Consider the following 24,393-nt stretch of genomic DNA (forward strand, 5'->3'; position numbering starts at 1 on the left):
CCCCACAGATTTGAAGCCAGCCTGGGCCACCTAGCAAACGCTGCCTTAAAAGAAAATAAAAAACAAGCAAAACTTAATAAGGCCCCTTTAGAACAGGAATTTTTTTTAAAAAAATGCTTCCTGGACAACAAGAGGCCCCACTAACTAGGTAGGAGCTGTTTCTTTAACGACAGCTTTCAAGCAAGATTCTTGAAACAAATCACAGCCCAAGGAAGGTCAGGTGTGCGACCTCCTGAGAGGCTGGCCTTTCTCAAGGGAAACACAGGGACCTTGTGCCTTCTGCAGGCTCGGGCCCCAGGGAAACCACTTCAAGGGGACAGGAATCCACCAGCAAGCCCAAAGGCTCAGTTGGGGATTTGAATGCCAGAGAAACACTTCTGTGATTAATGTTTCAAAGCTATAAAAATGTGTTAGAAATCGAGACAGGCAAGGAAGACAGAACAAAGAGAGAGAGACCTGAGAAGGAGCAGGCGGGCCCTCGGGGATGCTGGCGCGGAGTGTGCGGTTGCCAAGGCCTCTCAGCTTCTCAGCAGAATTATTTATGGCGTTTGATTGTTGGGTCTTTGATTGGGGGTGGGGGGGGCAGTTCTTTAAAGAGCTTGCCACGGATAGGAACCTGTACAAGCAAATCTTGCCACATCATTGGCACACAGACCCCAAGAGCATCATGGCCCCGGGCCACCAGCCAGACAAAAGAAAACAGGGAGCTCCAACATGACAGCACATGACACTGTCACCCTCCAGCACTCACACCAAATGCTGTGCAGACCCCTCGTCCTCAGCTGCCTCTCCAAGCCACAGCCAGACTCCACCACACCGAGGGGAAGGCTAGGGGGCGTGAACTGTCTCCGTGCAAGTGTCACCCTGAGTCAACTCAGCTCGCTGCTTTGAAGCCCCCCAATCCCCTGCACCCCCACCCGCATGCCCTGCAAGGGAGGGGAGAGAGGTTTTTGTCTCCCAGCTCTTCTCAGAGGCTGTTTGCTGAGAACAGAAACATTAACATTCTCTGTTTACTCTGGTGGCTTTTTAAAGCCAAGAGTATACTTTGTTTTTTTCATGCTTTTCCTTTTGTCCTTTCCATTCTTTGCCCAGTAAATCAGACACTGGAGGAAAATAAAGCCAAGGAAAGCCGGCTCTCTCATGGGCCAGGAAAATAAGCACATTTTTCTTTCTGCTCTATAATTGGAGAAAGAGATGAGGTAGTGGTTGCTAATTTCAATCTTTCAAAAATAATTCACTAAAACCCTCTTCAAGTCCACTTACTTTTGGAGGAACGGGCTGAAAATCAAATCCATGGGTATTTATTGCTCACGCATGAGCACAAGGTGCCTTCTTAATTCAATAACATCTCACTTTTCTCAGAACATTTAAATCTGCTGAAACGCCCCTTTAATATCTTATATCTTTTCCCAGAGAAATAAACACAAAAGGCATGGTTCCCGCAGAGGGCCATTGAAAGCTGGCACACACGGAGACTTTACAAAGGTCCTCTTGTGCAACCTTGACCAACCTGTAGCTGGCCCTGACCCCTGGCCGCTTGGCAAGCCCAGGGGGTCCTGATTTGTCCTTGACCCTTTCCAAACAGCTTGTGCGTCCAGCCAGAACGGCGCAGTGGGCAAAGAGATGTGAAGCTCAGGTCTGTTCCCGTGACTCCAGGGAATTCTCAGAGAAAGGTCCAGTGTGGCAGAGCTGCCGCGGCCTGTAGCCACTCAGTAGTGGTTGCTTAATGGGCATCCCCGATAAACATACCTCCTTGCAAGTACATGCCGTATTAACCCCTCAAACCCCTAAGCAGAATGGAAACATGAGCTGTAGTCTGCAAATCATAAATGCGGGTCATCCCGATGTTAACTCGTCTGGTCTAGCTTAAGCCCGTCAGCGTTTGCAGGTAGCACCAGGCTCTTGGCATCTGGTTACTCACGGAGAACAGAGGCAGCCCGGGAGCGTGGAGGATCGACTGGCTTCTGATTTTTCCCAAACCCAGTGCCAGTGGCTCCTTTCACCTGAATAACTTGTCAGCCTCGGTGCCAATGTCACTTCTGTATTTAGTGGGATCACATCTTCGCACACTGACTTTGCAGTAGCTGCTGCTGCTGATCTATAATTGTAACTTCTTGCCGGTCCCTGGGCTACTTGAAAATGTCTACGGAAGTGGCACATAGCACGCACGGGAGAGACGGCCCATGCACCTCAGCGACTCCCGACTCAGACCTGTGGTTGGCTCTCTGATCAAATGGATACGTGGGTGCTGCTGACTTGGGGTGGCCTCTTTCTCCATGCAGAAGGGTTCCTCTCCCGCTCCCCCGCTACAATCTCATCAAACTACATTTCCCACGTAATCAGTGAGTCAAGCCAAACCCAGCAGCCCTGAACTACTTCCAGCTCCTGACTCGCCCAGAGCTGCTTACAAACACCACTGTTCCCTCCAGTGTCTAGGCCCAAACACAGCTCCAGTCCTGACTGGCCTATACCTTGCAGGCCACAGGGCCCCGCCTCTCACTTAGCTGCTCCCTCCGAGGCTCATCTTGCCCCATCAATATAACACCCTCTTCCTAGCTTCCCTGCCCTGAAAATCTGATTACCCTGCATCCACTTGGGGGCCTCCCAGTCCCCCTGCACATTACTTCCTTCCCCTTGGGTCCCCTTAGACCTGATTTCACCCTGCACATACATCACTGCTGCACTCAAAACCCTGGGGCAGCCCCAGAACCTACTGAACAGTCCTAAATAATACTTGGACTCTGAGAAAATGTCAAAGGCTGGAAGGGGGGGGGGCACGGGTGGAAATGTCTCCAGCAGGCTTATTCAAAGGCTTGCTCTTAGCAGCAGTGTTTTCCAGGGGGACATAATAGCCGTCACTGTTCTGAGGACATGGAAGGCTAAGAGGCTCTAGGCGTATGGCGTATGGCTCCCTGGCTCATGAGTAGGTCCCCAGAAGGAGCCTCTTTCTCCTTAGGCTCCTTAGAGTTCCTTAGGCAATCAATCCTGCCATTGCTGGGAATGCTAATTTTCCCAGAAGAGGATCACAAGTGACATTCCCACAAAGGGCATGACCCAGAGAGACTGGGCATGGCCTTTCTTTCCCAACAATAGTGGAAATGCAGGGTTCCAGAAGAGGAAAGGTTCCGAGGATGAGCAGGGCCAAACTGGATGTGAAGGCTCGGGTCTGGAGAGAGGCAAGGAGGCGATGCCCAGCATGTGCAGCTGGCGCCTGTCAAGGATCCTGTTTGTCCACAGGAAGCGGTGTCCCTCCAGACTCTACCCAATATAGTCAGTTCCTTGGGTTTTGTGTGGTGGTTAAGGGCCCAGGCCTGTGGGGGGAAGAGCTAGTCTGAGTCCGCACCAGCAGAGAGGTCACATTAATAGCGCCGCTAACGAATGACTTGCCACTCATCACCAAGTTGCTCGGGGAGAGCTCAAACTCCAACACCGAACCACGGAGTACATCTCCTCTCTGCCTCGCTCTCCTTTCCAAATTCCTGCCAAAAATGAGGGTGGATCCCCTTCCGGGATGAGGCAGGGAATCTGGAATCTGATGAGGGGGCCAAGCAGGAAGATGAGAGAGAGGGTGGTCTCAGGAAGCGGTCAGTGGAGGAAGATGAGGACAGAGTGGGCTGGCAGCTGGGAAGGAAGCAGCCTCCTCCTCCAACGCAGGTGATAACGGACACCTCCAATCAAACCCCGGAGACAGTCTGGCTCGCAGTCTCTCATATCTGTTGGTCAGGGTCCGCCTATTGACTGTTGAGGTAGTGAACTCCCAGCTGCCAGCTTATCTGGAGGCTCCCTTTGCCCTCTGCAACCAAGAAGGGTACTGTTCACTGCGTAGGGCTCCTGGCAGCATAGCTGGGGGTCCACCAGCGGGTGAATTACTCCATTGGCTTCCTGTGGCCACTGGGGACACAAGTGCCCAAGAGAGGAGCTCTTCTCGCCCTCCTTGCACCCCTGGCCACTCTCTTGAAGTTCATGGCCCTTCCGTGAGATCTTGTAGCAGTTGCCTTGGCAGAGAGGTGGCCAGAACAGGCTACCGAATGGGTTGCTGTGGTCAAGAGCGCAAGGGGTAGATATGTGTCCTCTTGCATATTTTATGTTCCTGGGAGCTGGGGCCATGAGAAGAACCTGACGTGAATTGGAAAAGTAATATCAATAAACGACAATAGATGGCTCAACCAGAAAAGGCATTTGCCACCGAGCCTGTTGACCTAAGTTTGAACCCTGGGATGCACATGATGGAAGGAAAGAACTGATTCTTGAAAGTTGTCCTCTGACCCCCACACATGCACTGCGCTGCACATGCCACCTCCACACATGCACTGTGCTGCACACGCCACCTCCACATATGCACTGCGCTGCACATGCCACCTCCACACATGCACTGCGCTGCACATGCCACCTCCACACATGCACTGCGCTGCACACACCACCCACACACATACATTGCGCTGCACACGCAACCCCCACACATGCACTGCGCTACACACGCCACCTCCACACATGCACTGTGCTGCACACGCCACCCCCACACATGCACTGCGCTGCACATGCCACCCCCACACATGCACTGCGCTGCACACGCCACCCCACAATAAACAGGCACATATAACAACATAAATATTTTTTAAAACAACAACAAAGTAACTGTGAATTGAAATGCGCCACAACGAGGCTTCCTGCTGAATGTTGCATATGCATTCTCATGTAATCAACACAGGAGCCCATCTCAAAGGCGAACAGCACGTGCAAGGCCCCAGCGCTCGGCCATGCTTCAATTCTCCATGAAGCACTCAGTATCCAATACTGCGTATTTCCTCACCGAAAGATTATAAATCCCATGACAGCAAGAATGCCCTCAGCCCACCAGGAGTGGGAGCATTACATTGCAATCCCAAGGGGCTGAGGCAGAAGGATTCTGAGTTTGAAGTCCATCTGGGCTGATAGTAAGTTCAAGGTTGGTCTAGGATACATAGTGAGACCCAGTTTGTTTTTTTTTTAAAAAGACATTATTGGGCCGGGAGTGGTGGCACATGCCTTTAATCCCAGCACTCAGGAAGCAGAGGCAGGAGGATTGCTTTGAGTTTGAGGCCAGCCTGGTCTGCAGAGTGAGTCTAGGACAGCCAAGGCTACACAGAGAAACACTGTCTTGAAAACCAAAAAAAAAAAAAAAAAAAAAAAAAAAAAGAACATTATTCTAGGTCAGTGCTTCATCATACGTACCTGTTAATATTTGCTAGCTGTCCTTCAAACGGATGGAGAAAGTAAGTCTCGGAGGATTCAGACCCACAGTGGAGCTAACAACCCACCCACTTACCACACTCTCGTGGAGGTTAGTAGGAGAGATAATGCAGATGCTAGTGCTCTGCAGAGCCCAGCACAGGGCTCAGGAGGGCTTACCTCACACTTATGTGGGAGACCTTCGTTGGACGTATTTCTTCCCCAGGCTCACTAGTGCGAAGAGTCCTTCCTAGCTAGTGACACACTCCTTTAATCCCAGCACTCAGGAGACTGAGGCAGCTGGAGCTTTGTGAGTTTGAGGCCAGCCTGGCCTACAGAACAAGTTCTAGGCCTCCCAGGCCTGGGTAGTGAGACTGTCCCAAAACAAAGCAAAGAGAGAGAGAGAGAGAGAGAGAGAGAGAGAGAGAGAGAGAGAGAGAGAGAGAGAGAGAGAGAGAGAGAGAAGTCCTTCCTATAGTATATAGTACACGGTCAGAGTGAAAAAGGCAATGTGGGGGGTTGGGGGAGGGGGTGGGGGGGAGAGTTTGTAGACTCAGTGAACACAATCAGCCTGTGTGCTTACGGCTCTGGAAGCCAGAGAGCTGGACGCTCACACACAAGAGATCCTTGCCTAGCCATCTTCAACGACATCTCAGGCCAGCCCGACAGAGCCAACCTTGACCAGTAGCCAATCCTTGCCAGTTCACTGGTCCCCTCCCGAGCCTGCATCCTGGGAACTTCTTTTAGGTGTGGCACCTTTGTTCATCAGGAGAGTTCAGAGGACACCTAAGTCCTCATCAGGGAAAGGTCTCCTGCCCCGAGGAGGCTTAACAGGCCCCCAGGACGGCCTGAAATGGTGCTGTCTTCTCAACCGTGCATGGAGCCAAGCACCACGTGAAGCAGAGGGAGACTCGGGAAATCCAAGTGTGGCTAAAAGTCTATTGCTTTTTCCCTTGCAGATATTGATCTGCTTAGCTTTGTGCTGGGCTGTTTGCTAGCAATTAATTTTAGGTGGCGCAAGGGCTTGTGTTCACCATTACTTTCCGGAATGCTCTGGGGCCTCCCTCTCAAACCCATAAAGTTGATGTGATGTTTCTCGGCCACCCGGCCAAACTGTGACTTCAGGGTCTTTCATCTAGGCTGGAGCTAAAGGCAAGACCTAAAATCTGTGTTCTGTCAAGTTGCTGAATGAGAGCCAGAACGTTTTTAAAAAGAAAGACAAAAAAATAAATAAATAAATAAACCAATGTCCTTCCCAGTTCCTTGATTCTGGGAAAGAGGAAATGGTTCTGTTTGAGTTCAGATGCGATCCAGACCTGCCTTCCCTCAGACCATATGGGAGTCGTATGCACCTCTTGGACCTGGCTCTTGCTTAGACTCGGCCAATAGGTCTCCGTGTGAATCAGGCCTTTCATCCCATCTCTGAAGCCATTTCCTTCTATTTTAAGTGGGGATAATAATAGCTAATACCTGTCTGACACCCTAAAATTTATACAGTGCTCAAATCCACATTGACTGTTCGCCGTTGGTAAGCTGATGGGCTGAGGCTATGTAAAACTCAAGGTGGTGTCAGCCCTGTGTGAGGATGCCATGAAGTCATGCACAGCAAACAGTCAGACCTGGACAGGGGAGCCTGGCTAAAGTTGGCTGTTCCCTCCACATTTCAGCAGTGCCTCACAAATGTGTGTGTGTGTGTGTGTGTGTGTGTGTGCATGGATGAATGTGTGTGCATGTGTGTGTGCCTGACCATGTGTGTGCATATATGCATGTGTGTGTGTGTGTGCATGGATGGATGTGTATGCATGTGTGTGTGCCTGACCATGTGTGTGCATGTATGCATGTGTGTATGTGTGTGTGTGCATGGATGGATGTGTATGCATGTGTGTGTGCCTGACCATGTGTGTGCATGTATGCATGTGTGTGTGTGTATGCATGGATGGATGTGTGTGCATGTGTGTGTGCCTGACCATGTGTGTGCATATATGCATGTGTGTGTACATGGATGGAGGTGTGTGTACATGTGTGTGTGCCTGACCATGTGTGTGCATGTATGCATGTGTGTATGTGTGTGTGTGCATGGATGGATGTGTATGCATGTGTGTGTGCCTGACCATGTGTGTGCATATATGCATGTGTGTGTACATGGATGGAGGTGTGTGTACATGTGTGTGTGCCTGACCATGTGTGTGCATGTATGCATGTGTGTGTGTGTATGCATGGATGGATGTGTGTGCATGTGTGTGTGCCTGACCATGTGTGTGCATATATGCATGTGTGTGTGCATGGATGGAGGTGTGTGTACATGTGTGTGCGCCTGACCATGTGTGTGCATATATGCATGTGTATGTGTGTATTAGGCCAAGATGTCATCCCTTCATGTTATAGATAATTAAGCATTTGTTCCTAAAGTGCTTCATGATGCATAGGGTCTATAGGCTTTCTCACTTCAAATGTTTGTTGGCAGGACACAAAGACCATAGTCAAAGGCTTGTGAGTTTTTCTATTGTGTGGCTCTATTGGCATTTCTAAAAGGGACTATGTAACTAGTGCCCTGCCCATCTTTGTAAAGGCTTGGGCCGGCTTCTTCCCCTCCTAGAGGCCACGTCCCCATGGAAACTGAAGAGATCCTTCATCAAATTGCCCATCCCTTTAAAGGACAACAGCAGCATTTTCTCTGCTGGGAGACAGCCCTCCCAGAGCCAAGCCCAGAGCCCATCATCTGCTTGGCTTGCTCCTCCTTGCTAGCCAGACACTGGCGGTCTCTAGCCTTACCTCAGTACTGTCTGCTCACTGTCAAACAAAGTGGCACAGGTGGCCAACGCAACCATTTAAAACCATTTCCACTGTAGAGTTTTTACTGAACAACAACAACAAAAGTAATCTTTATGTTACTTAGGCATTTCTGAGAAGACTTAGATGTTCTTTTAAAAAAAAAAAAATCTCATCAGCGCCAATGGAGAATATAACCCAGTCTTAGTAATAGGTTTTTTAAAACATGCACAAGTTATCAGCCTGCGGAGCAATGTTTCCTAGGCCTTCCCACACGTCTCAGCATTGTTAGCAACGCCCCATCTGTTGGTGTCAGTCTTAAGAAGCCGGTCTGTAACCTCTAATTTTATTAAAATCCTATCTGCCAAGTCACCTGATCTCCTCTAGGATGGTCTTCCTCACTTCCGGGCCCTGACCCTGTGGTCCTTTGCCAGTGTGCACAGCAGACAGAAACGGAGACGGCTAACCAAAAATACATGTGCTTAATAAGAAGTGTTTTCTCTTGTTCTTGCTGCTAAGTGCTGAAGATGTCTGTGTTTGGATTAAAACTTTGTCCCCTGCCATCTGGATGCCATCGATACGTCTCAGTTCAGCCATGAGCTGGATGATATCAACGGTTTCCATGTCAACAGATGACAGAGTTGCATGTGGAACTGTGTGACTACAGTGCCCCGGGAAGCCAGCCCTGGGAAGAAGGCAGCTGTGTTCTGGCACCAAAGCATCTTCCCTGATGCTCAGATATCACTGAGATGGTTTCAGCTTTGTGCCAGTTACATTTACATTCGGAAATCGCAGCGCATAATCTTTGGCCACTTGGGAAAGGAACGGTGGCCCTGGTGGTACCTAAAGCACTGCAGTTTGTAGGAAAGACGTTTCCTCAAAGACGTCTTTTTGAATCGCCACTTGGTAGGGAGCCTGTTACTCTCGAGTGAAGTGTGGCACCCTGATTGTGAGGGCACCGGCGGAATGTATTTATTGATCCAAATTGTACCCCAGACTTCAAGGGCTCACTAAGCAGCCTGTCTAAATATAGCATCAGCAACGGCAGCTGAGAGACGGCCATGAAACCACTCAGGAGGAGGAGAAACGCCCCTCAACTCCAAGCTACCGTCTACTGCGTCAGTCACAAGATTAATAAAAGATAGGTTTAATCATCTTTTCTCGGAGTTTTATGATCTTGAAGAAGGAAATAGATCTCCGAAGGACCCTTTCCTCAGGAGGTAGATGGCAGCCACGCGTGCAAATAAAATATGTTGCACGGACCCAGGAATTTACCTGACAGCACCTCGTTTCCTTTTCCGTAGATCAAGAATGCTGCCGCCAATGTCCTCCGGGAAACGTGGCTAATCTATAAACATACAAAGCTGCTAAAGAAGATTGACCACGCCAAAGTCAGGAAACACCAGAGGAAGTTCCTCCAAGCTATCCACCAGTGAGTACCAGAGCAGCGTGCCCTGCAGCTAGGCCAAACGCGGGAAACCGCAGCTCCTGCTGCAGCTTCTCAGACTAGGGAGATGGGGGAGAAATCCACGCTGCTCTGCCGTCTCCCTCACTGTCAGGCAGTGGGCAGACTGCCGAGGAAGGTAACCATAAGAGCAAAGGCCGAAAGGCACTCATGCTACCCAGACACACATACACACGATTGTGCACTGACACACATGGACACACACAGGCACATACACACATATGTACCTGATACACATCAGAGGCAGAGACACACATGGACACACACACAGAGACACACATATGCACACACACAGACACATATACACATATATACAGACACACCTGATACACATCAGAGGCAGAGACACACATGAACAAACACAGAGACACACATATGCACACACACAGACAGACACTTGAACAGATGTAAATATTTACACACACACATATATATACAAATATACACATGCATAGACACATACACATATGCACAGAAAAACCCACATACATATAGACCCATATGACTTCACACATGTATGTGTATACACATACATACTGCAACTCATTAGTTCCTTTCATGATAGAGGAATAAGTTTGGTTTTGTTTTGTTTTTAAGTGTAGAGGAAAGCTGGGTATGGTGGCTCATGATTGTAATCAAACTCAGGAGGCCGGAGGATCACCATGAGTTGGAAGCCATCTGGGACTATAAATTCAGTTTGAGGCCAGTCTGGGCTACAAATTGAGACCCTGCCCACCCCCAAATAAATACATAAGTAAATAAATAAATAGTGCAAAGAAGCAAAGGAAAAAACTTTGTTCTGAGGAGCCTGGAAGGCTAGGAAGCAGATATTGGAGGTGATAAAACATCCCAGACGAAGGCAGAGGGAGCAGTGAAGGGACTGGAGATGGGAAAAGAGGTGAAAGTGACCCAGGCAAGCGTGCATGACGACAAGAGTTCGCTTTCTTGGGGTCCTGACAAGTCTAACTGTGTCAGCTACTTCCTGTGTTCACGATCCCAGTGCTAAGTTCCAGACTTGGGGACAGTGAAGGGCTAACGCTTAGCATGGACTTGAACTGACTGTCCCAACTCTTCCCCACAGGCTGAGGGGTGTCAAGATGGAGCAAAGGAAGCTGAGTGACCAAGCCAACACCCTGGTGGACCTTTCCAAGGTGAGTGGCATCCAGGATAGACCCCGCCCACATCCACAGAGCACAGCGCAGGACCAGGAAGGCAAAAGTGGCTCTCTCCCTCTCTTTGGTTGCCGAATGTCTAGGTTCAAGTTTTTTACATTTGTAATCTACCAGTGTGCCCTGCCTTTTAACACTTGGCATCTGTTTCTTAAGTTAAGTAGCTCAGGTTTGTCTTTGCTCGCACGTAATTAGCTAACCCAGTTCTTGCTGGTGCGTTGTTTGTTAGCTGTGCACTGAGGGGCTTCTAAAGACGAGCGGATGTCACACAAGGAAGTGCCTTAGTGAAACAAATGGGACAAGGGCCATGTGGATGATCTAGCTTATACTTGACACAGTTCTTCCAATTTGTTGTGATACTAGGAAATTCATTTTCCTGTCTTCTAATTACAGCCCAGGTTTTCCCGACCTCAAATTGATGGTGCTGTGTGTGTGTGTGTGTGTGTGTGTGTGTGTGTGTGTGTGTGTGTGTGTGTTTCATAACAGGTTGACAGTGACCATGGAGACCCTGAGAACCTAAGGTCCTAAGGCCCAATATGATATTGTTCTCCAGTGTTTTCCTGCATTTCCTGTCATAAACACCACAAACAGACTCTCTTCTTGAAAATCAGCCCCGTGGGCAGAGCTGAGCGTGGGCAATCTGACCAGGAGGGCTCCCAACCCCCGACTGCCTTCTGATAGAAATTATATAGCAAGTGCACAGCCCAGGGCCGAGCTGGCAGAACATTCCAGCAGATGTCAATTGTAATAGAACCGTGTTCTCTGGGAAAGCAAAGGAAAACCCCTCAGGCCAATTAGGCACCCTTTGAAAAGAGCCTGCAGGCAGAAATTACTGGTTGCTGGGCCATGTGCAGGCTCTTGGTTCAATAGAGGGAATCAAGTCAAAGAAAGGACCTCCTGTGCCTCTGAGGACTTCAGTCACAGCCAGGGAGTCACCCACAGACCCATGTGCCATTGGAAGAGGCATTCAGGTATAGTGTGGGGTTTCCCAGAACCCAGTGTGGGAGGGGCTGAATGGACCCCGGGAGTCTTGGGCATGTTGGTTAATACTCTACAAATCCAGTATCAAAACCTACTGTCCGTACTCTGAGTACACTGGAGCCATTTATGCCAAGGCGATAAGGGAGTCTCAGGAGTCAATTCTCACACCACCTCCTCTCTCCGGCTCAGGTGCTTGTCCAAAGAGCCGCCCCCCTAAGCCCCTCCACACACCCCACCAACCAGGTCACCTTGCGCTTAATTGACTTTCTTTTGTTCTTTAATTCCAAATTCTCCAAAGAGGTGATTTGATTGGCCTAGTGTGAGTCACATGTCTGCCTTTGGGCAAATCAGCTGTGAGCAGGAAGAAGGAAGCAGATAGGTCCTCTGACTCTGTGACCTTTGGAGCGGCTCAGTGAGATGCCTGAAGCCGTGTTTCCCGTCATCACACCTCTCAGCAACAGGACACACTGTGGCTGATACTCCCCCAGGAATATCATCAGGTCAACCCAAGTATCGAGCTGGTCTTCCACAGCCTCTCAGAGATGAGGGCAAAGAGACGGCTTAGCAGATGAGCGCGCTTGCTGTGTGAGCACGGGATCTGAGTCTGAATGCCCAACACCCACACTGGTAGCCAGGCAGAGCTATTACTTCAGCATTGATGAGCAGAAAAGGTAAACTTGGATGGCCAGCCGACTTAGCCGAGACAGCAGTTTCTGATTCATCGAGAGGCCCTGTTTTCAAGGGACTAAGGCTGGGAACAGTAGAGAAAAATACGCTATATCCTCCCCTCTGGCCTCCACATGCTTGCACCCATGTACTGGCACCCACAGACTCCCATGCATGCAAAACACACACACACACACACACGCACGCACGCACGCACGCACGCACGCACAGTGCGTCAGAAAGACACTCCGGCATTGGGTTGGAAAATAAAGCCATATATCACTGGGAAGTCTGCAGGAAGAAAGAGTGTGCAGAGCAATCATGGGGTGTGCACGAGGACGGGGGGGGGGGCATGAGGATGGGGGGGTGCACAAGGACGGGGGGGGGGTGGGGCAGACCCTGATTTCCATCCATCCAGTCTTTGTCTTTTTCCTCTCACGGGACCAGCCCAGAATCTAGCGGCAGTCACGTATATTTTACGCCGGTCTCTGTCCCTTTAGCGCCCTGTCGGCAAAGCACTGGCGAGGAAAGGAAAGCATCGTGATGGCCAGTTGCGTGTTCCTTTTCCCTTTGTGCTTCACCTCCCGACCTCCCCTGCCCCCATCCTCCTCCCCACCCACGTCCCTGCCTCTGCGCTTTGCTCCTCCCTAGATTAAGAATGCAACCCCCCATAGCATTTTCTGTATCAAACAGGCGCCATGTCTGGTACAGAGCTGACCCCTTTACCCGATGCCTTCAGTTTCTTCAACTGGACTGTAAAAACCATTCCCACCATCTGAGGAGATAGGAACTGTAAACCCACTTGGTGAGCTGTGGAGGTTTCAAAAATGGCGGTGCTGATGACGAACACAGATAAGGAACCCAGAGGAGCAAGATGACCACCACGCAGTCACACGCTGGAGCCCCTCAGGGTGCCCCTGTGCTTCATCCGTTCTGAGGGAACCGTCCCCTGTGACGAGGCGCTTGATTTCCCAGGTCACCCTTTCCCTGGGAGGGCAGAGCTGACTGGAGAGGAGCTGTCTTCAGACACGTTCCTCCAAAATTCCGGCTGCAGGCAGGGGGCTGGGGCGCTCTGGCGGTTTCACCGCCGCCGCCCCCTGTGTGCTCCGCTCCCTGCCCCCTATCCTCTGCTTCGCTCTCATCCTGCCTCATGCTCTTCCGGTCACTGTGGCCTCCACATCCTCCTAGAGCAGAAGCTCTCAACCTTCCTGATGCTGCGACCCTTATGTGGTTTCCGCCCGCAACACAAAATGTATTTCATTGCCTCCCCCAAACTGTAATTTGGCTACTGTTATGAATCATCGTGTACGTATCTGATATACGGGATATCTGATATGTCGTCCGCAAAGGGGTCGCGACCCACAGGTTGAGAACCACTGTCCTAGAGCCATGCCCAGTGAAATGAAATTAAGGTGTCACTGGCATATCGTATCCCGCAGACCTATTTTCAAACGCCACCCACCCACTGACCCCACATGGCCACGGGGGTCATCAGAACCTCTTTACCTCTGGGAACCAACATTCATGGTGCTCGCCAATCAGTGGTTATGTGTTGTCTACGGTTCTGCAGCCAGCACACGGGCCACAGGGTGTTTGTGCAGAGAGCTCTGATAGCAAGTGGGACCCAAGAGCACTGTGTGACAGGGGAGGGGGGGCAGGAGGCATCAGGAGTGCCCTCAAGGCAGCATTTGCCAGGCAGCGTTGGAGGCATGACTGCTCAGAGGAGTCAGGAGTTAGGGAATCAACCAAGACCTCAGGCAGGTGGGACAACCCGTTCCAGGCCGAAGAGCAGATGGATGGCTGCAGGGCAGCCTGTTCTGGTCCAGGATCATGGCTGAGGCACTAATTACATTTTATATTCTGGCTGCTGGATAGACAGAGGTGGGGGAGGGGATGCGATCTCATAACTATGTGTCGTTATTAACTCCAGTTTTATTAGGATGCTGGGGTAGGGGAAGTTAAGTGGCCTGCTAGTGAGCCGAAGACCTGCACTTGAACCTCGACTTATTAATTATGAGTCTACGGCATTCGCCATCCCCTCCCCCCTGGACCTCAGCGTCTTCTCTTGAGTCATTAGATGCCAGCACTCTGTGTGAATCTGAGAACCATTTAGAGCCGTAGTCCATTGAAGAAAAAAGGAACATTTCTTTTCTTCCACGTGTATTTGCCGCTTAAAACTGATAACTGAGTTGGGTACGATGGTGCACACCTTTAATCCCAGCACTCAGGAAGCTGAAGCAGGCAGACCTCTGTGAGTTCAAGGCCAGCTGGGTCTACATCCTGAGTTCCAGGCTATCCAGGGTTACACAGTGAGGCTCTGTCTCAGAAGAACAAAACGAGAAACAAATTATAAAATTGGACACTGATACCCGGTCCTTAAGTCTGCATTCCCTGTGGGCAGTGATGGCATCACTCTACACTCTAGCCATTTGTGCCAATTTAAGTTTAGAAATTACAAGTTTCAATAATAGCTGAACCTCTGTTAAAAATGTTAATAAAGGTTTTGTTGCATGGTTAAAAAAAAAAGAAGAAGAAGAAGAAGGGAGGAAGAAAAAAAAAGTGCCCACCTCAGCCTGTCTACCTGAAAAGTTCTGGAGTTCTCCTGTGGTGACACAGCTGGGGCAGAGGTGGCTCCTGCCGCAAGGTGGTGGCCTTCTTGTCTTCCCATGGCCGACTTCCCTGTGGTGATGGTCTCCTTTCTGTCTCCCACCATGTCTCCCCACAGATGCAGAACGTCATGTATGACTTAATCACGGAGCTCAATGACCGAAGCGAAGACTTGGAAAAGCAGATCAGCAGCCTGGAGTCCAAGCTGGAGCACCTCACGGCCAGCTTCAATTCCCTACCCCTGCTCATCGCAGACACCCTGCGCCAGCAGCAGCAGCAGCTGCTCACTGCCTTCGTGGAGGCCCGGGGCATCAGTGTGGCAGTGGGAACCAGCCACGCGCCACCTCCCGGTGACAGCCCAATCGGGATCAGCTCCACCTCCTTCCCAACCCCGTACACAAGTTCGAGCAGTTGCTAAATAAAACTTCCCCACTCCAGAAGCATTACCCATAGGTCTTAAGATGCAAATCAACTCTCTCCTGGTCGCTTTGCTGCCGAGGACTGGACCGTTTCAGACCAGGGGACGGAAAGAAGAGAGACCCGAAGCTGAGGAGCTAACTCACGTTCTTTCAGCGTGCTTTGTTCGATATGCCTTGAAACCAGAAATCTAATCTCTGTTTAGGTGCCTCTACTTGGGAGCTGGAAGAGGAGGTGACAGGAAGCGGCGCCTCCGTCAGGGCCCTTGCTGCACAGGTGGCGGAGAACAGAGAGATCCCTGCTCAATCTCAGGTTTTCACAGGGAGGTGGGGGGAGGGGCAGCCACCCTAAAGCAGGTGAGAGTGAAGCCAGCCAAAGTGGGGTGCGTCGGGCAAGAGTGGTGCCAGGTTTGGGGAATGGGCTCCTGGCTGCCTTGGGACCTCAGCACACCTCTCTCTGTCCTTTGGTCTAAGGAAGCCTCTGGGTGATAAAAGTAAAAGAGAGATGCCTGGAACTTTCCAAAATGGACACACCCAAATTAGACTTGGGGGGGGGGACATAGATTAATAAAAAGCCAGATTTTCCATCCAGTAATAATATCTGACACACACACACAGATGTCCAATCCAGGCCGTTTGTTTGTTTGTTTGTTTGTTTGAGCTGAGCCCAGATGAAAGAGACCTGCTACCTTGCCTTGCACATAGTAAGCAAGCTCTAAATCTGCATTGAGATGAAGTTTGGGGTGTACCTAATTGAGGAAGTTAGCTGGCAGGTATGGGCCTATCTTGGGCTTCACTGAAGATGCAGATCTCTCCTTCCCAGTGCCCTGGGCATGCATCCTGCCTGATTCAAATATATGCCAACCCCAAACTGTTGGCATCCTGGAGAGATAAGCAGATTTTTAAAAACAAACAAGCAAACAAAAAATAGCTTTTGAAGTTTTCTTCTGGCAGGTAAGCTGTATGCCAGTGGACCCTGAGTCACCAGGTATCTGTATGGGGGAGATGAGGGGGCAAGTGTGCCCAGTGCCACTGTAGTGAACAGAACCATTGTCTGGGCCTCCGCTGAGGCATCTTCACCGAGCAGCAGGCTCCAGCCTGAGATGTAGAAGTGGGGAAGGGTCAGTGCTCCCCCCCCCCCAGCTGAGTCGGGAGGAGAAGGGTAGAGAGTGGCTCCTGTGGTCCCTTCTACCTTACCTGAAGTCACCTCAAAATGAAACACTGTGAGAACACAAGGAGCCCCGGGGGAAACTTGTGTGTAAAATGAGAGGCCGCATTTGCTAGAAGCCTGTTCCTATTGCTCCATGTTCATCTTGGGGCAAAGTCTACTCCATTGAATCTCAAACTCCAAGAGACTCCAGAAAAGCCAGATCCAGGATAAGGACAGCATTCGCATGCTGTTTTGTTTTGTTTTGTTGTTTGTTTGTTGTTTTCATTGCTCCATGATCTGACCATACACACGGCTGTTGTGTGAAAGCTGCTGAGTCATTTATCACTTCTCCCATTCAGAGGTCTTTGCTTTCTGCTTGTATGAAAGTGTATGTGGAATATTGGTAGGACAAAAGGATGCTATCTGTGAGAATAGCCCTGTGAGATGCTATCTCGGCCACGTTGGAGGCCCCACCTTCCTGTGCGGATTTTTCTTGTGCAGTGCTGGGCCTGGTCCTCCCAGGATAGGGAATTGCTGGACAGCGAGGTAGACACCTGTGGCATGGAGGCCACTCTTTGGCTTTTTGTTTGTTTGTTTATGCTAAGCCTCTTGTTTGTCTTTCTGTTGCTGTCTCGTGTTTTGTTTTGCAGTGCTAGAGACCAGACCTGCGGCTTCATACATGTTAAACAAGTGCTATTCCCACTCAGCCACACCCCAGCCTGCTGCTGTTGTCTTAATGGCCTGTCTTCTTAATGGCCTGTCTTGATCACTCCCTTGAGCCTTTTCATTAGCTGTTTTGCACACCAGAGAGGCCACATTGGTCGTTAGCGTTTAATTCTTTTTTACTTGTTCTTTTAATTATTAATTATCTGAAAGATTATTTTTATCCCAAAAATGATATTCCTGTTTTCAGTTTAACCACACCTACAGGCAAATATACACGCACACGAAATAGGCATGTACCTTCTTTGTAGCACTGGTTTGCATCTCACAAGATGAAGGCGACAGATGGGCCCACTTCAACTGTTGCCCCCTGCTCTCTCTCTCTCTCCCTTTAAGTCCTGCTGTGGTCCCTTGCTGTGTGGCCATAAGCAATGGCACATCTAGGGGTACAGTCTCCATTTCACACAAATGACATGCAGGATCCCATTGCTTCTCCTGCCCTGGCTCCATCCCGGTCTGGATATAGACTAAAATCTGTTTATTGATATCGTTGTTAAGTAAACCCTGAAGACCAAGCTGGCAATGCTAGACAAGAGGATGGCTGGAGTTGTTTCCAGGAGGGTACCACCAGCGCTGGAGAGACATGTGGGCATTTGTAGGGTGGCCTGGTCCACTGGTAGTGCCAATAGCCATGTGTGGTTTTATCTCTAGCAAAAGGATATACCTCGGGGAAAAAAACATGACAGGACCTGAAGGTTGGCTCTGTAAGGGTAAATGAACCGCTGTTTCTCTGTCCTAGTGTTTCAGCTTCATGAGGGAAGTAATAATTCTCTTGCAAATGCAATCAACTTTCGATGACCCAGGCCTTGAGGATCCTGGTTACAGCTCACCCAGGCATACTCCTGTATCTCTTGGCTGATTCTGCTTCCCCCGAGCATCTCAGTCGGATGGGGAAGTGGATTCTAAGGCTATGTGGTAGTGGGAGGGGTCTGAGTCTCAAGACTGGGCTACAATTTAAAACCATGAATTACTGTAATTCCACTCCTAGCCCTGAGCTGGTTGAATTCTGCCCACTCCTGGGAGGCTGACCAAGGGCAGAGGGCTTCCCAGCACCTTGCCAGGAACGCAGTAGCAGACAGAAACACTCCAATGTTTCCCCCAATATCTGGACACTTGAATTAAAAAATATAGAGCCACCCCCTCATTGCTTAAGCCATATTATAGCTTCTTGTACTGTGAAGTCAGGGATGTGAAACTGTGATAACTCTAAGGCCACTGAGCTCAGTGGGATTCCAGGACATAGCAGCAGTTGACAATTCACCCGACTAGAAGCCCGTTCCTCCTTAGATTGAAGTCCAAAAAAAAAAAAAAATCCTGCACCGTTGGCTCAAAGGCCACATGTGTGGTCATCATCAATAAATTGTCATGAAGTGTCTGCGAGCCATCCTTACCACCTTCATAATGTATAACTCCATGACATCATGTCTCTAGACGTGATCTGAAAGAACGGCAGGGGCATAGCCATGAGTCACCAGCCACTGTGACCCCCCAGCAGGGTCCCGTCCTGGGACAGCAGCCTTGTAAATTAGAACATGTAGAGATTGTACATGAAAGTTCGTCCTCTGGGACTGAGTGGGTGATTAAAGGCCAAGAAGGAACAGCACTAGTATTGAAAAAATAATAATAATGATTTTGATGTGTTTGGGGATTCCCCGCCCCGCTCCTTCACTTTGCAGTAATTTCCTTGCAAAGAAGAAAGCTGGTGAGACAAAATCACAACAGGCAGAACATGAGAGACTGGAGTCACACATCCGGCCAATATATCTCAGCTTGTGGCTATTTAATTTTAATTTTAATTTTAATTTTTTTCAAGACAGGGTTTCTCTGTGGATCCCTGGCTGTCCTGGACTTGCTTTGTAAACCAGGCTGGCCTTGAACTCACAGAGATCCACCTGCCCCTGCCTCCCAAGTGCTGGGATTAAAGGTGTGCGCCACCACCGCCCTGCCCCACTTGTGTGTATTTAAAGGTGAAGATGAGTTACCATTAAGTTCAAAGTATTCAGTAGAGGACAAAGGGAAAGCAGGATTCTTAGCACTGCAGCCTTGACTGACTGGCTAGTCCATGCTTAGATGTAACATTTGAATGTAGTGATAAGTTACCAAAAAAGTAATTACTGCACATCAGATAGGGAGTGATTTGCAGGGAGAAATGCAGGGGCTGCGCATGGTTCTGGAAGCCCCCCTCCTCCAGAGTATGACAGTGCGCCCCAAATTAAGAGTCAGTGTTTCATCTCAAAACAGACAGCGTGGCTGCTGCTAGAGAAACCCAGCTGAGACACTGTGACGCCACTGCACTACCAGCAGGTTACAGATCCCTAGGCTACTGCTTTTAAATGCTCCAAGAGGTCCCCGCTTCATGCAGTCGCCCAAAGCTACCAGAGCAGACTAAGGTTCCATCCGTGGGTCGTCTTGCTGTCCCTGTTGACTTCGTGGTCTTTGGTTTCAGTCTGTTAGCAATCTGGAGGCTTCCTGGCAGGCATGAGCAGTCCCTGCGTAGCCCGTCGGCTTGATCAGCCTTGGACACTATCTCTTCCTTCCCCACTACTGCCAAAACAAACATTTGGAAAATGGGATTATTAACTAGCCCTGAGACCAGGGGGTAGGGGTGGGGGGGACGGAGCAGGTAGCAATAGCGTCTGCCTGTGGTAAAAGGAAGCTTGCGCCAGGCTGCATGAGTAGTCACTGACAGTAAACTCTACCAGACAAGGAATGTGTAGATTTTTTGTTGAAATAGGTGACAGCTGATGAACAAGTGCTCTGCGCAGAGGTCTATAGGCAACCACGGAAGGGGGAAGGGGGATGTAACTGTGATCTTTTTTGTCTTACGCCATTACTGGAAACACCCAAGCATAAACTGGAGTTCCCTCGGGACAACATTGTCAACTCTTCAACCGACGACCTCCGAACCAGGTGCCACGCGCCCTGCAACAGTTGTTTACACACCGAGAGACGTATTCTGGAAGCTGTAACCTCGGGCCTGGGCTGAGGAGAGACCTTGTGACCAATCAAGCTGGTGGAGGAAAAGCACAAAATTCAATACCAACCTCTAGTTAAGATTCCAAAGAGATGCTGACATTTCTGGCAAAAAAAAAAAAATTAAATTAAAAAAAACACACACACACATACATAAGAACAGTGGCAAATACAAAACGAATCTGATTGAAACAGCTGACATCCAGCTTCCCAGAGGGAGGACGGGGCTAAACGACACTCTCTTGCTATGTCAGGTTTTGGATCCCAGTCAGAGCAGATCCACCTTCATCATACACGGTGTTTAATGGCGCAACGACGCGACTGATTTAGTCCCAGACTCTCCATTCTGTGCTGGCCACAAGAGGACAACAAATGCGAGCTTTAGGATGCTGATGGAAGAACCATTTTCATAGCAAAATCAGAAATGGGAGTGTTTATATTCCAAACCAGATGGGCTTCAGTATGAATTTGCATCTTGCCTCTGTACTGCTTGCTATTTTTTAATGATAGGAGAAAGCATAACAGTTTATTTTAAATATGAAATATATTGCTATATTATAAAATATATTGTAACTTTCGATTAACATTTTGTACCAAGCTAGTCTCTAGCGGGTTGAGTGACAGCCTGCCTCCCTGGTGACTGTTTCTGAGTACACATCACTGTTAGCGGTTGCCCGACTCCCAGACCCAGGGTCCTGGTTCCACAGCACACTGGATGGACGGCCATATTCTCATTCTCCAAGACTGACGAGTAGAGACAAAAATAGCCCAGAGGTGATCACAGAAGAATAATTCTACCCTAGATTCTATCAAGCCATTTCAGAAGCGATTTTTAAAGCCATCACTCCTTTAGTAGCTGTCAGTGAGTTTAGTAAAAGCGTAGACTCTTTCTATGTAAATACAAAGGGCCCATTCTGTAAATTTTTTTTTGCCTCAGGCGCAGCCAACCAGCTTTCCTCGGGCAATATCAGAATTGGGCATTTTAAAAAAGAGTCTTGTTTACTTTGCCTCAAAATACTCAAAACTCTAAAGTTGGGTTTCCCTGTATAAGAATTCTCTCCAGGCAGGCCCCAGTGAGAACTGGGGGTGCAGGTGCACTTCTCTGAATTGGCAATCTGGAGGAGGGCGGCGGGTCAAGGTTCCTGCAGTCCGCTCATGGGTGCCGGTGGGTCTGAACATCCCATCTCCCCTCCTGAAACCCCACCCCCTTCTTCTTCTCAGTACAGCACCCCAGGCACATGGGTACAGCTGCAGACTTCCTTCCTTTGAGTTGCCAGGGGCCGGGCCTATGTCACAGTGGGTGAAGGACACCTTCCCTAAGCCTGCACATCGCCAGGTGAGGATCTTGCCTCCTGGCGTCACTTCCGCATAACCCTGGAGAGGTGCAGACTAAGTAGCATCAGGGGAGAGTCACCTGCCTGCCTCTTCACCCGCCCCGGGCCCCCACAACCTCTGGGAATGCACACAGATCCACAGATCATGCGAAACCACAGGTGCTGCCCTGGGAAAGAGTTTCCCTGAACTTCAGCCTAGGTAAGGCTCGGGCCGCCATGGCTCCTGTTAGACACGCCGAAGACAGACAAAATATCTCAATGTCCAGTTTCAGTCGGCTAGATCAGCCGGGGCTCTTTGTTTGCACAAGTCATGTTTATTTCCCTCGGCATTGCGTTACCCCTCAGTTAGTTATATGCTAGGCTGAGCCCCATTAAAAGCCATCAGAACTCCAGGGCACCTGTTTTTAGTTCATTGCTTACTCACTGGATAATGGAAATGAGCTAACTCTCAATTTGGTAATTGACTGAGAGACATTGATTTGTTTCTTTATACATCTCCTGCTCAAAATGGAGCTGTCTATTTCGGCGATTTCTTGTAACGCTTTGTAGACCAGCTAAGATGTTTACATGTACAGAGAACACATATATTCTGGCCTTTCCCCATCAAAGCTGTAACTCATCTGCAGTCGAGGAAACTAACTCAAATCCAGGGTTTGGAGGAAGCAGGCTCTGGGCAATAATTCATGTGTGTAGCCATATGCTAATCCTTGCTACTCCAGGGTGAGAAGTGCAGGCCGGCAGCATTCGCATCCCCCTTACACCTGTTAGAAAACAGATCCCCAGGCCCCAGGCCAAGCCCGCTTTATCACAATTGGCGTTTAACTGGAGCTCCTGGTGATCTGTATGCAACCAGGATGGAGAAGTGCTGGCCTCCCCACACTGCAGTGGTAACCAGTAATTCAAAAAGTCGGCGATTTCTTCCTCAGCCCGCAGTTACCAAATTGTCTGATGATAGACAAGTCTTATATGATTGCTAAAAAAATAAGTAAATAAATAAATAAAGATGGGTTTATATGAATATAAGGATAAAGATGGTTGCATCTCAACGTTCCATTTGGTATTTCACGGTTTAAATGATATACAGGAACTGTGACATCAGTAGGAGGGTGGCCTTTCTCTCCTCCCATGTGAAAAACTCCCAAGTCACAGCCTTGAGCCGCCCTCAAAGCCTCCTTTTAGCCCATGGTTGTGGGTCCTCAGAGTATTGGTAGCACCATGGACAAGTCCTTGGATAGCCGGCTCCTGAGTCTCTCTCCTCAGCACACTGCAGAAGAGGGACAGCCTTGGTCCCCTGTCCCTGCATGAGGAAGCCAGCACCTCCCAGTGAGGACTCTCCTCTTGGGGACTAGAAAAAGAACTCAGTTCAGCGTTCAGACACATTCCTAATCTATTCCTAAGACTATCCTCCTGGTCATTGCATCAAGCAAGGTGGGCAAGGAGAGGTGTGAATTCTGATACTGGCACCCTAAATTGATATGTACCCAGAAACAGTTATGTTCTAAATTAATGGCTTTAACCTGTTCATTGTAAAAAGTGCCTTGGACTTCAATCTAAAGAGGTCAGTATAAATATGTATGTGTGTGTGATGTGTATGTAGGCAAATATTTACATATTTATACATACATAGGTGCACACACATATACCTGCACATTCATATATAATATATACATACATATATAAATGCTTCATAATATATCATATTGCTATTCACAGCTTCTTATTTTGTTTGGTCCTATGTTTATTTGTTTAGTGAGATCTTTACATAGAAAGGTTCTAATCAGGACATGGATGTATTTTTTGTTTGTTTTTTACTTTTTATTAAAAAGGTAAAGGATATTAAAAGATTAAAAAAAAAGCAAATGCCTGAAAACTTTGAATGAAATTGTGGCAAACTTTCATAAATCACCAAAGAAGAAACTAATTTCCATTTGAGAAATATTTTTCTGTTTCAGTGACTGTTTTCCTTGAAGGAAGTATACAAATAAGAAAGGGTAAAGGGACTTGTGACATACATTAGAATTGATGTCTGTGGTCTCTACAATGCAACTCTAAGATTTTTGTTCAGTTGGGCACCTACTTTTTCTTTCTTTTTTTTTTAAGATTTATTTTATTTATTATGTATACAGTGCTCTGCTGGCATGTACACCTGCACACCAGAAGAGGCCAGTAGATGGTTGTGAGCCCCCATGTGGTTGCTGGGAATTGAACTCAGGACCACTGGAAGAGCAGTCAGCTCTCTTAACCTCTGAGCCATCTCTCCAGTCCCAGGGCACCTACCTTTTCACACATCTGAGTCAGAAGGGCCTCATCCTCACATGGCAACAAGGTTTGGTTGGCGTTGTTCTTTCTGTCCTGGAAAAAGGCAGACTCTCTCTTACAGGGGGTGGGGCTCAGACGTGTGGCTGATGTAGCTCCTGACCTACCAGTGAAGGTTGACAGGGAGCCCCTCCTCCTGGTCCAGGAGGATGCCTCTGTTTTAAGCAGCTGGCAGAAGGCCCCTAGCAAGCCCTCTGGAGCTCTCTGGGCCCTGCCTTCCCACAGCGATGCGCCTAGCCCCCACCTGAACAGTGACGCGCCCCAGCCTGAGCCTTAGCCTCCACCTGATCAGTGATGCACCCAGCCTGAGCCTTGGCCCCCACCTGATCAGTGATTCGCCCAGCCCGAGCTTCGGCCCCCACCTCTTTGAAAGATGGGATCAAAAGCTGCAGAGGGATTCTCTGGTTCCCAGGGCTCTGCTCTCGAGCTGAAGGATGCCTTGTGTACTTCTTCAAACCAGTTAAATCTGTCTCTCAGCCTGTGGCGACACTCAGGCAGCAGCCAGGGTTGAGGGAGAGAGTCCGGGTCCCGCAGTCACAAAGGCAACCTGCCTCTTTGAAATTTCGTCTGTGGTTACACGTGGCCACATGCACTTGGTGTTAACAGGAAGACCCTG

General features: G+C 49.1%; 1 protein-coding gene across 2 annotated transcripts in view; it reads left to right on the forward strand.

Moving 5' to 3' along the window:
- Positions 1 to 24,393, forward strand: part of KCNN3 (potassium calcium-activated channel subfamily N member 3) — a 161,228-nt gene that overhangs the window by 132,182 nt on the left and 4,653 nt on the right. Inside the window, exons 6-8 of one of the 2 annotated variants that reach the window (XR_014776890.1) lie at positions 9,282 to 9,409; positions 10,524 to 10,593; positions 14,984 to 15,638. Coding sequence is in view for 1 of the 2 variants with exons in the window: in XM_084769482.1 (XP_084625608.1) it covers positions 9,282 to 9,409; positions 10,524 to 10,593; positions 14,984 to 15,283 (498 nt within the window). In the remaining variant the exon portion in view is untranslated. Of the gene's footprint in view, positions 1 to 9,281; positions 9,410 to 10,523; positions 10,594 to 14,983; positions 23,646 to 24,393 lie in introns of those variants that run through there. The other variant, XM_084769482.1, reaches the window with a different exon arrangement.

This window comes from Acomys minous (assembly GCF_964271855.1).
Source record: "Acomys minous genome assembly, chromosome: 19".
NCBI classification, from domain to species: Eukaryota; Metazoa; Chordata; class Mammalia; order Rodentia; family Muridae; genus Acomys; species Acomys minous.